The sequence below is a fragment of the Petaurus breviceps genome, unplaced genomic scaffold (assembly GCF_028583685.1).
Source record: "Petaurus breviceps papuanus isolate PSGF00001 unplaced genomic scaffold, PetGlider_PUasm1.0 188, whole genome shotgun sequence".
Classification (NCBI taxonomy): domain Eukaryota; kingdom Metazoa; phylum Chordata; class Mammalia; order Diprotodontia; family Petauridae; genus Petaurus; species Petaurus breviceps.
In genome coordinates, this window is record NW_027185804.1 from 39,931,078 (window position 1) to 39,944,307 (window position 13,230).

Sequence of the window (13,230 nt, forward strand, 5' to 3'; positions counted from 1 at the left end):
GAGAGGGCACTAGAAAATGGTATCTTGGAAAGATAAACACATCTCATTTTCATTTCCAAATTGATAAACATGTTTGTCACAAGTGTAATTAGGACAAGTTTTTCAGAATGCTTTTGAAAATCTATAAAGGAGCATAGCAGAGCCCTTCAGACATGAATGAGTCCCTGAATGTCCTCTGAGATAGTGTCATTTATGAAGTGATATTCAATCCTCATCAATGTGAGGGGAAAAGCTTTGAAGATCCAATAGGAAAACATACGAATTTTGTCTAAGGCTGGCATCAGTACAAGTCGGAACTATTTGGCTAAAGAGTTTTGCTTTAATACCTACAAAAGCCAAATGAATTGAACTATGTCCACACAAGGGGGATGATCCCCATTCCCTCTGAGACTGAGGCAGTTGCAGAACTTTGAAGAAGTCTACATAAATATATCATAGAAGAAAATATGCACATTTGGCTCTTCATATTCTATGTAGAAAGGAGTTTGAGAAAAGGGGAGTAGAACCACAAAGATATTGTATCTAGAAAACAGGAGAAATCTTTTATTATTTTTGTTGTTGTTGCTGCTGATGTATAGTTTTAAAAATTGAAATGAGATATAGCTGTGAGTCTTTTTTTCTGACAACAGCAGACTTACCATATGGCATCACTTCTGGAAGTTTCTGAAAATGACTCTAATTCTTACTAAACCAAACCTCCTATTTATTGAGAGCAGATCTTAATTTTACAGCAGGATAACACAGATGGCTAGTCGCCTAAGTCCTCAAGGACTTTCCATCAAAGCAATTCAGAGAAACGGAGATGGCAAGTCTAGGTTGGAAGCACTTGTTCAATACTAACTTGGCCGAGGTAGGTTTTTCACCACGTTTGAAATTATTGTTCACACGCATTTCCAAGAAGTATAAAATCTGTCCCAAGCTCAGTGGGTTCGCCCTCCTTTTTTGTAGCTGGATCAGAATATGGAAATTCTTCCATGCATCTTACGTTACCTATGCGAGGAAGGGATGAAAATAAGACATTGACAGAATCTTTTTCATGTCACCTCTATTCTCAGGCACAGATACTCATAGCTCTCTAGAGTCCCATCGAGTCAGAGGGTACTGAGTGTTATTTTTCACATGCATATATACAAACTTTCTACCAGTTACAAAGAAATGGCAGCTTTCCTTTTTCCCTCCCTTCCTTTCTTCCTTTTCTTTCTTTTTTTTATCATTACAGTCCCTCTGGGACAGAAAAAGAAGTCAGAGTTTCATATCCCACAGAGTTTTTAGTTTTTAGGTTTTTTTTTTGGTGGAGATGGATAAGAATCGAGGTTTTGTTTGCTGAAATCTATTCCCATGTACACATCCCATTATGGCTGGGGTTTCTGAGAGGTTAAAGGAGTGCTGTCGGATAAAAAAATATTCTCCCTACTTATTCTTTACCCCTTTATCATTGACCATTTTCATAATCTTATTGTGATTCAGTTTCCTTAACTTTACATCTAATCACATCACTCTGTGGCCATTACTATCCCACACTCATGAATCATATTACGTTACCTTCTTATTGATATATCACATGCATTAAATTTCAAATGATTATTTTATTAATTGCATAGTCTATCTAGTCTAAGATATGGTAGAGTTAATGCAAAAGATCTTTAAAGGAATTTTAGACTTTATTAAATAGAGATGAAATCACATTGATGCTTTTTTTTTTTGCTCAGGGTAATAGCATGACAGAAGTAGATATTTATGAAGCTTTGTCAAAAGGCTTGAGCAAAATCAATAACATGATTCAATTCAGCTTGACTCATTTTTATTCTCTGTCCATCTTTCTCTTTCTGCCTTTGTTTCTTTCTGTCTCTATTACATGACTTTTGCTTATACTCCACATGCCCCTTACCACACAGTGAAATTTTCTTTGTAACAATGAAGAGTTAATTAAAACCAATTGACTAATTTTATACATCAAATGACATATACATTATTACACATATTTTCCCCGTGAACATCTAAGAAAAATGGAGAAATGAGCATCCCCATTTCTGCTTGTCGGTCAATAATTGTATTGACAAATACCTAGGATTTAAATTTGTTTTCATCAGTATATCTTATTACATTCCTTTCCATCCTGGCTGCCTTGGAAAGAATTAAGTTTTCCATCTCTGAAGGTTTTAAATCAAAAGTTGGGTGATCAGATCAAATGTATCTTGCAGTGATATTCTGTTAAGTATGAGTTGGGCTATATGATTGCTCAGTCAATCAGTCAGTCAACACACATGTATTAAACTGTTTACTAGGTGCAAGTACATCAATAAATCCTGGGGATACAAAGAAAAAAAGGCCATTGTCCATGAATTAACAGAGATCACAATGTAACCAGCCAGCCAGTCAAGATAGATTATTAAATAACGACTATGAATAAGAAACTGTACGAAGTGTTGGGGAAATTAAAAAAAAAAGAAACCCCTGGTCTCAAGGAATGCACATTGTAATGGGAGAGACCTTATGAAAATAATTATGTGTCAATTATAACATAGGTAAAAGAGGGATGAGACTAAATCCTTGTAGATGCTTCTTCAAGTGATTCCATTTTTCAGGAAGGGAGCTGGGATTTCAGAGAACAGGCTGTAGCATGTATGCAGGGAAAGCAAGGAATTCCTCTGTAAAAGGGGAGATTTGAGCTATCTTGAAGAAGGACAAGGGAAATAAAGATAAAGGTTAGTGGACAGAGCTCTTCATGCATGGGGAATAGCAAGTGTAGAAGGATAAAGTAGTGGAGAAGTGGTGTGTTCAAAAAACACTGACAAGTCCAGTTCAGCCACATTGTAGAGTGCCCATTGGGAAGACAGTGAATGATGACTTGAAAGGTAGAAAGAATCATGCTAAGATGAGATGTAAATATCAAAACCAAGAATTTGGTATTTAGTTCTGAAAGTAAGCGTGAGGCACTAGACATTATCTGGAAAGGAGGTGAAAGGCTTAGAGCTGTGCTTTAGGAAAACCACATTTGTAGATGTCATATTGTTGATAAATATTGATTCAGTTCCTACTGTGCTCCAGGTACCCTTCTGAGCACTGAGGATGTAAGGAAAGGCCAAATGTATTCCCTGATTTTGAGGAGCTCAAAATCTAATGGGGGAGAAAACATAAAGGTAAGTATGTATAATCAACCTATGTCCAGGATAAATTAGAAATAATCAACAGTGGGAAGTCCATAAAATCAGATGGAATTTAGGTAGGTTTTCTGTAGAAGGTAGGATGTTTTGTTGTTGTTCAGTCATTTCAAACCTGTCTGACTCTTCATGGCCCAATTGGGGTTTTCTTGGTAAATATACTAGAGTGATTGGTCATTTTGTTCTTCTGCTCATTTTACTGTTGAGGAACTGAGAGTTAACAGGCTCACCCAACTAGTAAGTGTTTGAGGTCAGATTTGCCCCAGGGATCTGAGTCTTTGTGATTCCAGACCCACAACCCTTTCCATTGTGGCATGGAGGTGCCTAGAATTTTAGCTGGGACTTAAAGTAAATCACAGAAGTAAGAAGGTGAAAAATGAGAAGGGAGGGCATGCTAGTAACAGGGGCCAGCCATAAAAAATTCCCACAGTCAAGATATGAGGATAGATTGAAATGTGGAGAGAACTGAGGCAGGAAGAAAAAGAAAAAAATAAAACTAGACACTATTGTAGCAGCAGGAGAAAGGTGATAACAGATTTCAACAAGAGGTAAAGGGTGTGGCTCTCTGACATGTCCTTCAATCACTGAAATTTTGTCATTCCATGTAATGTCATTGTGCTTTCTCTTCTTTAGTATATGTATTGTACATAGTATCAAAATGAAACTCTCAGGAACTTAGTTGAAAAGTCATCAAAGATATGTAGATAAAAGGATAGAGATAGATATCTATGTATTCCAATCTCTCTGTGTTTTGTACTTCATTGATATATTTCCTTTTTGATCTTATGTTGCAGGAAGGTGATAATGGTTTCTGTTTTTTCCTCATTCCTTTTTTCCTTTTGTTTCCCAACATAGCGCTTAAAATTATTTCCCTAATAATTCTAGATAATCTCACATCCAGCATGGAGTTTTCAGTGAATTCTTGTTCTGGTCAGTTTCCCCTTGTTGACATAATTTTCATGAAGACTCTTTAATCTCTTTCTATCTTACATATAAGATTAAGGTATCAAGGCATAGCTATGCTGATAATTTGTTTATTGATAATGTACATCTATCATTAATTTTAAAAACACACATTGAAGAGATATGTTCAGTTTGCTATTAGTAGACTTCCTACAACTTTCTTTAAGTGCCCTTGGGATGATGTTGGGTCTCATTATTTGATTTGGTTTCATGTGAGACATGAATGTTTGCATATATATGCATATATATATATATACATACATATATCCATACACATATGTGTATCTATGTATATACTTTCAAATTGTTTACTTTTTCAATCACAACAATACATATTAAAACTTTCTGGCAATGTGGGCATGATTTATGGCATAAATTGGTAGATGAATATTTGCCCTTTTCCTCTTAGCGTTTTCTTTCTTTTTTAAGCGATCAGGGTTAAGTAACTTCCTCAAGGTTACACGGCCAGTTATTTCTGGGTGTGGTGCTAAGTATCTGAGCCCAGATTTGATTCCCAGGTCATCCCGACACTGGAGCCGGTGCTCTTACTCTCTGAGCCACCTGGCCACCCCTAAGCAATTGGGGTTAAGTAACTTGCTCAAGGTTTCATGGCCAGGTGTTTCTGGGTAGGTAATAAGTGTCTGAGCTCGGATTCGATCCCCAGGTCATCCTGACACTGGAGCTGGTGCTCTTGCTCGCTGTGCTACCTGGCCGCCCCTTCTCTTAGCATTTTCAATATCATTTATAAGCACAATTATTTCTCTACCAGTTGTTAATACAAATCCAGATCCCTTTGTGGCACAAAACAAACCTAAAACTATTGTTCATGTGTGTGTTTGATATTTAAGACCTTTATCCATATCCTCACTGTGGCAAGCTTTTTCACTCCCACCTGTAGACAATAGATATGTTTCTGGGTATCACCCAAAATGAGGGAAACCTTCTATAGCATGAATAGCTTGATAACAAAAGTCAAACGATCTATTTTAAATATTCTCCTTCCTTGTTGTCTTTGCAGGTGCCCTGTGATCATGAAATCATTGGCCCTTAAGTCTGAAATTATGGAAAATCAGAGTTATGTTACTGAATTCATTCTCCTGGGACTCTCACAGACTCCAGATATTGAGAAAATGCTGTTTGTTGTCTTTTTACTTTTGTACATTGCAACTCTTGTGGGAAACTTGGTTATTATTTTGACAATCACCAACACTCCCTCTCTCCTAGGCTCTCCTATGTATTTCTTCCTAACCTTTTTGTCTTTCTTTGATGCATGTTTCTCCTCAGTTGTTACTCCCAAGCTCATAGTTGACTCCGTGTATGTGAAAAACACCATTTCTTTTGAAGGCTGCATGACACAGCTCTTTGCAGCACATTTCTTTGGTGGTTCTGAAATGATTGTCCTCACATTCATGGCCTTTGATCGATATGTTGCTATTTGCAAACCATTGCATTATGTCACTATTATGAACAAGAGGCTGTGTGTTCTACTGGTTGGTGTGGCCTGGGCAGGAGGATTCCTTCATTCTTTGATCCAGGTCCTATTTATGGTCCAGTTGCCTTTCTGTGGCCCCAATGTGATTGATCACTTTATTTGTGACTTGTACCCTTTGTTGAAACTGGCCTGCACTGACACTCATAGGCTTAGTCTCATGATTATTACCAACAGTGGTCTAATCTGTTCAATTAGTTTTGTTCTCCTGCTTATATCTTATGTGGTCATTCTACACTCATTGAGGAAATACAATACTGAGGCTCGGCATAAAGCCCTTTCCACTTGTGGTTCCCACATCACAGTTGTTGTATTGTTTTTTGTTCCATGCATATTTGAGTACGCACGTCCTCCATCTACTTTTTCCTTTGATAAAACAGTGGAAATATTTTACACTATTCTAATACCTATGTTAAATCCCTTTATCTACACTTTTAGAAACACAGAGGTAAAAAATGCCATGAGGAAGTTATGGACCAGATCTGCCATTTCTATTGCAAAATAAATAATCAAAATGAAATTTTCTCATTTGATATGCATGTTTTTAAAAGATCAATGTTGGTTCACTTTTATTTAATAAAATGGCAAATATCATATATAAGATATTAGTTTAGAAGCAAGCATAGAATCAAAGTATTGATGAGATTTGAACCATTGCAATCTGATCTATTCAAATAAGTAAGTAATTTTTGCTGTGGAAGGTGTGATTTAAGTCTCCACATAACTGAAGGGTATTCAAAGGGAACTGAACAGGTAAAAGTATTTATCTGGTGCCAAGTATCTACTGGATATGATGGTAGGCAGTAGGAATTAAAAAAAAAAGATAAACCTGAAAGGTTTTCTTCCTTCAAGGATCAGACAAAATATATTTATATAAGTATATGCCAAATATATGTGTATTAAAATTAATTAAAAAGTTGGGGCAGAAGAAGATGGTAGTATCAAGAAGTCCTTAAAGTGGCACTTGACCAAAGCTTTGGAGGAAATCAGCAAATATGAGGTGAACCTTAAGAGGAAGCATAATATTTCATGTGGATAGATGAGGGCAGTAGAGAGTTGTTCGTCCAACCAGTAAAAAGCACTAAGCCTGTTTTCTTGTATCATAAAGTCGGTCAAGAGGAATAATGTAAGAAAAAGAAAATACTTAAACATAAAAGGTCACATTCTAAACAAGTTAAACAATCAATATTTGGAGATACCTTTTACTACTATGTCTAGGGGAAGAGTACTTGACCAAATAAGGCATAGAAAAGGAAATGAGATAAAGTGAAAATTTTAATTAAATAAAATTTGAGAGCTTTTGCACAAACAAATCAATGAAGTTAATATCAGAGAGACAAAAATACAGCAAAGACAGTATATTTGCAGTAAATTCCTCTTCCAAAGTTTTGATATTCAACATCATTAGTGAATGTATTTAGATATCAAGGTTGAATTCCTAATGGATAAGTCATCAAAAATATATGTAAATATGAAGCTCTTGAAAGAAGAAATGCAACTTGTTAACAGTCATATTTAAAAAGTCTCAATGAAGAATAAGAGTAAATTATATAAAAGCAACACTGAAGTTTTTTCTTATACCAATTCCATTGTTTCTTATACCAATTCCATTGTTAAAGATTGCCAGTAAATGGGGCAACAGTTATTAAGCATTTATATGCTAAATTCTCTGCTAATCTCAGGAGATATATACACAAGCAAAAGAACAAAACAAACAAAAGCAATCTTACAGTGAAGAAATTCATATCTTGACATGCGAGACAACATGCAATCCACTATGCATAAAAATAAGGGGCTAAATTGTTGTTGTTATTGTTGTTGTTTTGTCTGAGGTCACCTACTTGGTAAATTCTGGAGAGAGTGATTGGATCCTGGTCTTTCTGATTCCCAGTCTACACCTTTTGATTGATACAAGCATACATATAAATAATGCTGGATAATCCTGGTAAATGTGAGAGTATGAGAGAAAAGACAGAATCATGTTGTAGTTAATTTTTAAATAACTCACAAAGGAATGCAATGATTTTTGTAACTCAGTTTTAGGTGATGGGGAGATGACAAGGAATGCTTTAAATATAATGTGTGCAGTCAACTGAATTATGGGGATATATAGTGATAAGACCCCACACCAACAACCCAACTATCTTCTAGTTCCTACTTGAATATCCACCATTATAAATTCATACCAAGTAATGTAGTGTAATGTAATACCAAGCAAAGGCAACTTCCCAGGTTCAAAATACCAGCATAGGTGCTCTCTATTTTATTCAGTAACAAACCCAGAACAGAGAAGATCAAAACATGACATCATTCAAAATACAGCATTTACTAAGTGTGATTAAATAATCTCCAAGGCCTGCCCCACCCCAGGACTTTCCAATCATTCAATCAATTACAAAGTCTCTGTTCCAAATACTTCTCCACCCCTAGGCTATACCTTAATTAAGTCCACCACAAAGCCCCTCTTCTCAAATGGAGATTAGTTTCCAAACATAAGTAAAATACATTCATTTGCTCAACCATAGAACACAAAAAGGTCAAAAGTTCCCCACCCCTGGATCACAATTGAATCTACCCCAGAGTTACATCAAGTTTAAACACAGCACTTAATACCCAAATGGAGGTCTTTTCTTCATCTTGACACGAGGCAAGTTCTCAGCAATCTTAGTTCCTGGAGAGACAAGGCTTAGCAAGGCCATAAGATACATTGCCAGTCCCTTCATGAATTTATCCTCTGTCTGTAGAACAGTCCTAGAACCCCTGAACACATTAGCAAAGCCCTCTCCCAGGATTTCTGTAAACATACAACAAGAAAATCCTCCTTCAGGGCTTCTGAACCAACAGAAAGGCTCCCAGACCCCTGCAACAACAGCACTGTCCTTCACCAGTGGACAGTATTCATTCTGTCTGCCGGACAGTCTCCAGACCCCTGCAACAACAGTACTGTCCCTCACCAGTGGACAGTATTCACTCTCAGTACTGTCCCTCACCAGTGGACAATATTCACTCTCTGTCTGCAGGACAGTCTCAGGCCTTCTTAACCAAATGCCAGGTTCCAGGACTTCTTCAACAGGACAGTCTTTCACCAGTGGACAAATCTGGCAAAATAACATCAAAACAGACAGACAAAGTACCAGCAAAACAGCCATGTCTCCTCAGTCCTTGGCAGCTCAGGGGGCAGGTCTCAAAAGTCCAGGGCAATTCAAAGCGGCCACCAGCAATCTCTTAGTCTCTCCCTCTCCACGAGGTGCTGCTTCCAAAAAGAACTTCCGCCTCTCTCTTGTCTCTCCAAATCTACATCACCAGCTCCTCCCACTTCAGGACTTTCTTTTCACATCAACAAGCCCATCCCACAGGTGGGATTAACAAACTCTGGGTTTTAATACAATCAATTTGAAAACCAAGCCAATGCAGGGGAATCTTTAATTGCCATTACTATCACATGTAGTAAATAGAATTTTGAAAAAAAAAATTAGACTTCAATCCAGTGTCAGACACTTCTTCCCTCCATACACTTGAGCAAGTCAATTAATTCCTTTTTTCTTAATTTTCTCCCTTCTAAAATAAAAGAGTTAGACTCAATAACTTCTCAGGTATCTTATGTTCTTACATGTGTGGCTACTGGGATGTTTCATTGTGAAAAAAATCACACTGTTTACCTCTTTTCCATTTTTTCTCACTAGAATTCACTTTATCCATTCACACTGGGAATGCATTTGCATTCACATTCAAATGATTAAAAAAAAGTTCAAATGATACAGTTGGCTATCCAGCTCACTGAGATCATTGTGGACTAAAAGTCTGATGATTTCCCCTTTTAGAAGGGATATTTTTACATGGGCAATGAGGAAGTAATTGAGAAGGAAGATTCCAGCATTAGGCAGAAAATATTATTGGGTATATGGAGAATATTTTGAGGGTACTATGTGTATTTTCATTGGGAATGTCAATTAAAGTAGACACTACCTTGAAGTGATGAGACCAAGGGTGGGGAACCTAAAGGCCAAAGAGCCTTGAGGCCAAATGCGACAGGTTTCCCTCCCCTGGACTAAATTTTTTGCAAAGCTACCCATGTGCCTAAACATTCCATGACAAAATAGCCAGCATTGTATTGAGATTGGCTTCTGCCTCGTACCTCCAAAGTTAAACTGTCTTTGGTGTGATGTAACAATAGAGGATCTAAACCCATTAATTCTCCCATTCATTTTGTAAAATTTGACTTGTCTATATATCAGGGGAAGGTCATGCTGGTATTGTTATTGACACATTTGCAGTATTTTTTTTTAATGGTGATCCTAGAGGAAACCTTAGTAAGACCTTATATCCTCAGTGAGAACATATTCCACCAAATACATTACTAATAGATCCATTAAACTCTAGGTTATTGGAAGAAATGAAAAATGATATTAAAGATTGTATAAAAAATTTCTGTTCTTAGTATCACAAAAATTAAGTAAATTATATGTTGTAATCACCTATATTCAGATTAATTTTTATACTAAATACAACAACAATAATTTTTGTATAAGTCAACTCACCAAGATTTTAATTATAGAGAAAGTGTCTTTGGTGAAGGAAGTTCCTCGGTTTCTCACTTGACTCTTTACAGAAATGAAAGTATAGGTCCAATATCTATTCTTAACCTTTTTTGGGTAGATATCATTAAAAGGGTAAACAAAGCAAAACAAAACAAAAATCTTCTCTCCAAATTACAAATCTATCACCAAATATTTGCTGAGTAACAGTCTAAGAATATTGAAATTAATAAAGAACTGTAAATAAAGAAAAAATTAAGATGTAATCTTAGTTCTGTTACTTGTGAAGTACTTAGTTCTGTTACTTGTTAAGACCTTTACAGTCAAAAAATGAACATATTAATTAGAAGGGGCATCATAGATCATCTAATATAATCCACACCCTATTTTGACATATGCAATAAGTGGTCCTTCCACCACTATTTGCAAATCTTCAAGAGTTGAGATCTACTACCTCCCAAGGAAACAGTTCTCCTTTTGGAGATATGCAATTATCTGAGTTTCTGAATCGTTACCAAGATTTTGATTATTATTGCTGCCCAGTGATTTTGTGTTTTTTTCCCTACACCCAAGTAAATCATGCATAAATATTCCTCTTAATCACTTAAATCCATTTCCCTGGCTTTGCTCTCAGATACCAAGGAGAATAAGCCTAATCCCTATTATGCATGACCTTTTAAATGTCTGAATACAGCAATTATGAACTTCCCTACATCCCCATCCAAATTATTTTCTCCATATTAAAATCCCTGGTTCCTTCAAATAACTCTCATATTATTGATTCTTGAACATTCACAAAACCTAGTTCTCCTTTTCTTGATGTGCCACAACCTCAAATTTCCTCATTGACTTTCAAATTAAGTCTTAGTGGAGCAGAGTAGAGAAGAATCAGAATCTTTTTATTCCTAGTAAATTTATCTCTTTTAATATTATATAATATCACATTGTATGGGGGTAGAGCCAAGATGACTGCATAGAAGCAGTTAAACTCAATGAGCTTCTCCTATAACCACCTCAGATACCTATAAATTATGACTGCAAACAAATTTTAGAGGTACAGAACCCACAAAGTGACAGAGAGAAACAATTCTCCTGGTGAAGGCAGCCTGGCAGGTGGACAGTAACGGTTCATTGTAATGCACTGGGAGTAGAGCCCAGCCCCTTGTGAGCCCAAGGTTTTATCCCCAGGGTGAGCCCAACCAGTGTCTACAACAGACTTTGGGAGAGTAGATCACAAGCAGCAGTGATGGTTTCCAGAATTATCAACCCATATATTCCAAAGAAAAAGTGAGAAGTCAGGGTAAAACTCTCTTGGAAATGGGAGGGCATGGAGAAGTAGGTCCCACCCCTGTCCACAGAGCTAGAAGTGGAGGAGGTGTGGCGGCCCTGCAGCCACCTCCACTTAGCTGCTTCAGAAATCCTGGCCTGCAGACCACAGGGGGGAAATGTGAACATTCAGAGGGTAATCTCTCTTGATTCAACCTGCCTGGATGTGGATCTTGATCTTGGGTGGTGGTCCTAAGATGTGTGACCAGTGAGCCAGTGTTTGTGGCAGCTGCAGGGATGGAACCTTCTCAAAGCTCAAGCAGTTGCAAAAACCAAAGTGATATTGGACAAAGCTCTCCCCTCTGGAAGCAGAGTTTTACTGCGGCAAAGAGCTCAAAAGTTAAGTAATTGAGTGGCAATATGAGCAATCAAAGGAAGCAAAGCAAGCACAGCAAGTCAACTTTAGTTTCATTTTATGGGGAAAAAAGAATCAAATCATGGAAAGGGAGGAAGACAGCAAAATGAAAAATCCTGCACCCTTAAAAGGTTCCAAGAAAAATATGAATTGGTTACAGGCTATGGAGGACCTCAAGAAGCATTTTGAACATCAAGTAACATAAGCAGAGGAAAAATTGGGAAGAGAAATGAGAATGATGCAACAAAATCATGGAAAAAAAGAGTCAACAGCCTGACTGAAGAAAATAATGGCTTAAAAATGGACTAAGTCAAAGGGCAAAAGAGGCCCAAAAAGCCAATGAGGAGAAAAATACTTTGAAAAACCAAATTTGTCAAATGGAAAAAATAATTTCAAAAGCTCACTGAATAGAATAATTCCTTCTGAATTAGATTGGAGCAAATGGAAGCTAATGACTTTATGAGAAATAAAGATACTATTAAAGAGATCCAAAAGATTGAAAAAAAAATTTAAGGCAAAGGGAAATATCTCATTGGAAAAAATACCGAGCTATAAAATAGACCCAAGAGAGATAATTTTAAAATTATTGGAAAGGGGTGGCTAGGTGGTGCAGTACAAATTTGGCCTCGGACACTTAATAGAAAAACTAGCCATATGACCTTGGACAAATCACTTCACCCCAATTGCCCTCCAAAAAGCAAATATATATGTATATGTATGTGTGTGTGTGTGTGTGTGTGTGTGTGTAGGACTACCTTAAAGCCAAGATCAAAAAAGAAGCTAGCAATCATCCTTCAAGAAGTTCTCTAGGAAAATTGCCCTGATGTTTTAGAACTAGAGGGCAAAATAGAAACTGAAAGAATTCACCCATCACCCCTTGAAAAAAGATCCTAAAATTAAAATTCATAGGAATATTATAGCCAGGTTCCAGAGTTCCCAGATCAAGGAGAAAATGTTATAAGCAGCCAAGAAAAAACAATTAGAATATTGTGGAAACACAATCAGGATAAAACAGGATCTAGCAGCTTCTACATTAAGGGATTAAAGGGCTTGGTATATGATATTCCAGAGATTAAAGGAGCAATGATTGAAACCAAGAATCACCTACCCACCAAAACTGAGTATAATGTTTCAGAGGAATATTTGGTCATTCAATGAAATAGAGGATTATCAAGCATTCTTAATGCAAAAATCAGAGTTGAATGGAAAATTTGACATTCAAATATAAGGCACAAAAAGCATGACAAGCCAAACTGGGAAAAGAAACCATAAGGAACTTATCAAAGTTGAACTACTTACATGATTACATGCAAAAAGGATAACGGTAACTTTTGAATTTTTTCTCAGTATGAGGATATATATATATATATATATATATATATATATATATATATATATATA

General features: G+C 36.6%; 1 protein-coding gene across 1 annotated transcript; it reads left to right on the top strand.

Moving 5' to 3' along the window:
- Nucleotides 1–5,185: 5,185 nt before the first annotated feature.
- On the top strand, nucleotides 5,186–6,118 carry LOC138163501 (olfactory receptor 4C15-like). Its single transcript, XM_069090962.1, has one exon. It carries the CDS (start codon nucleotides 5,186–5,188, stop codon nucleotides 6,116–6,118), a length of 933 nt encoding a protein of 310 aa, XP_068947063.1.
- The last annotated feature ends 7,112 nt before the right edge of the window (nucleotides 6,119–13,230 follow it).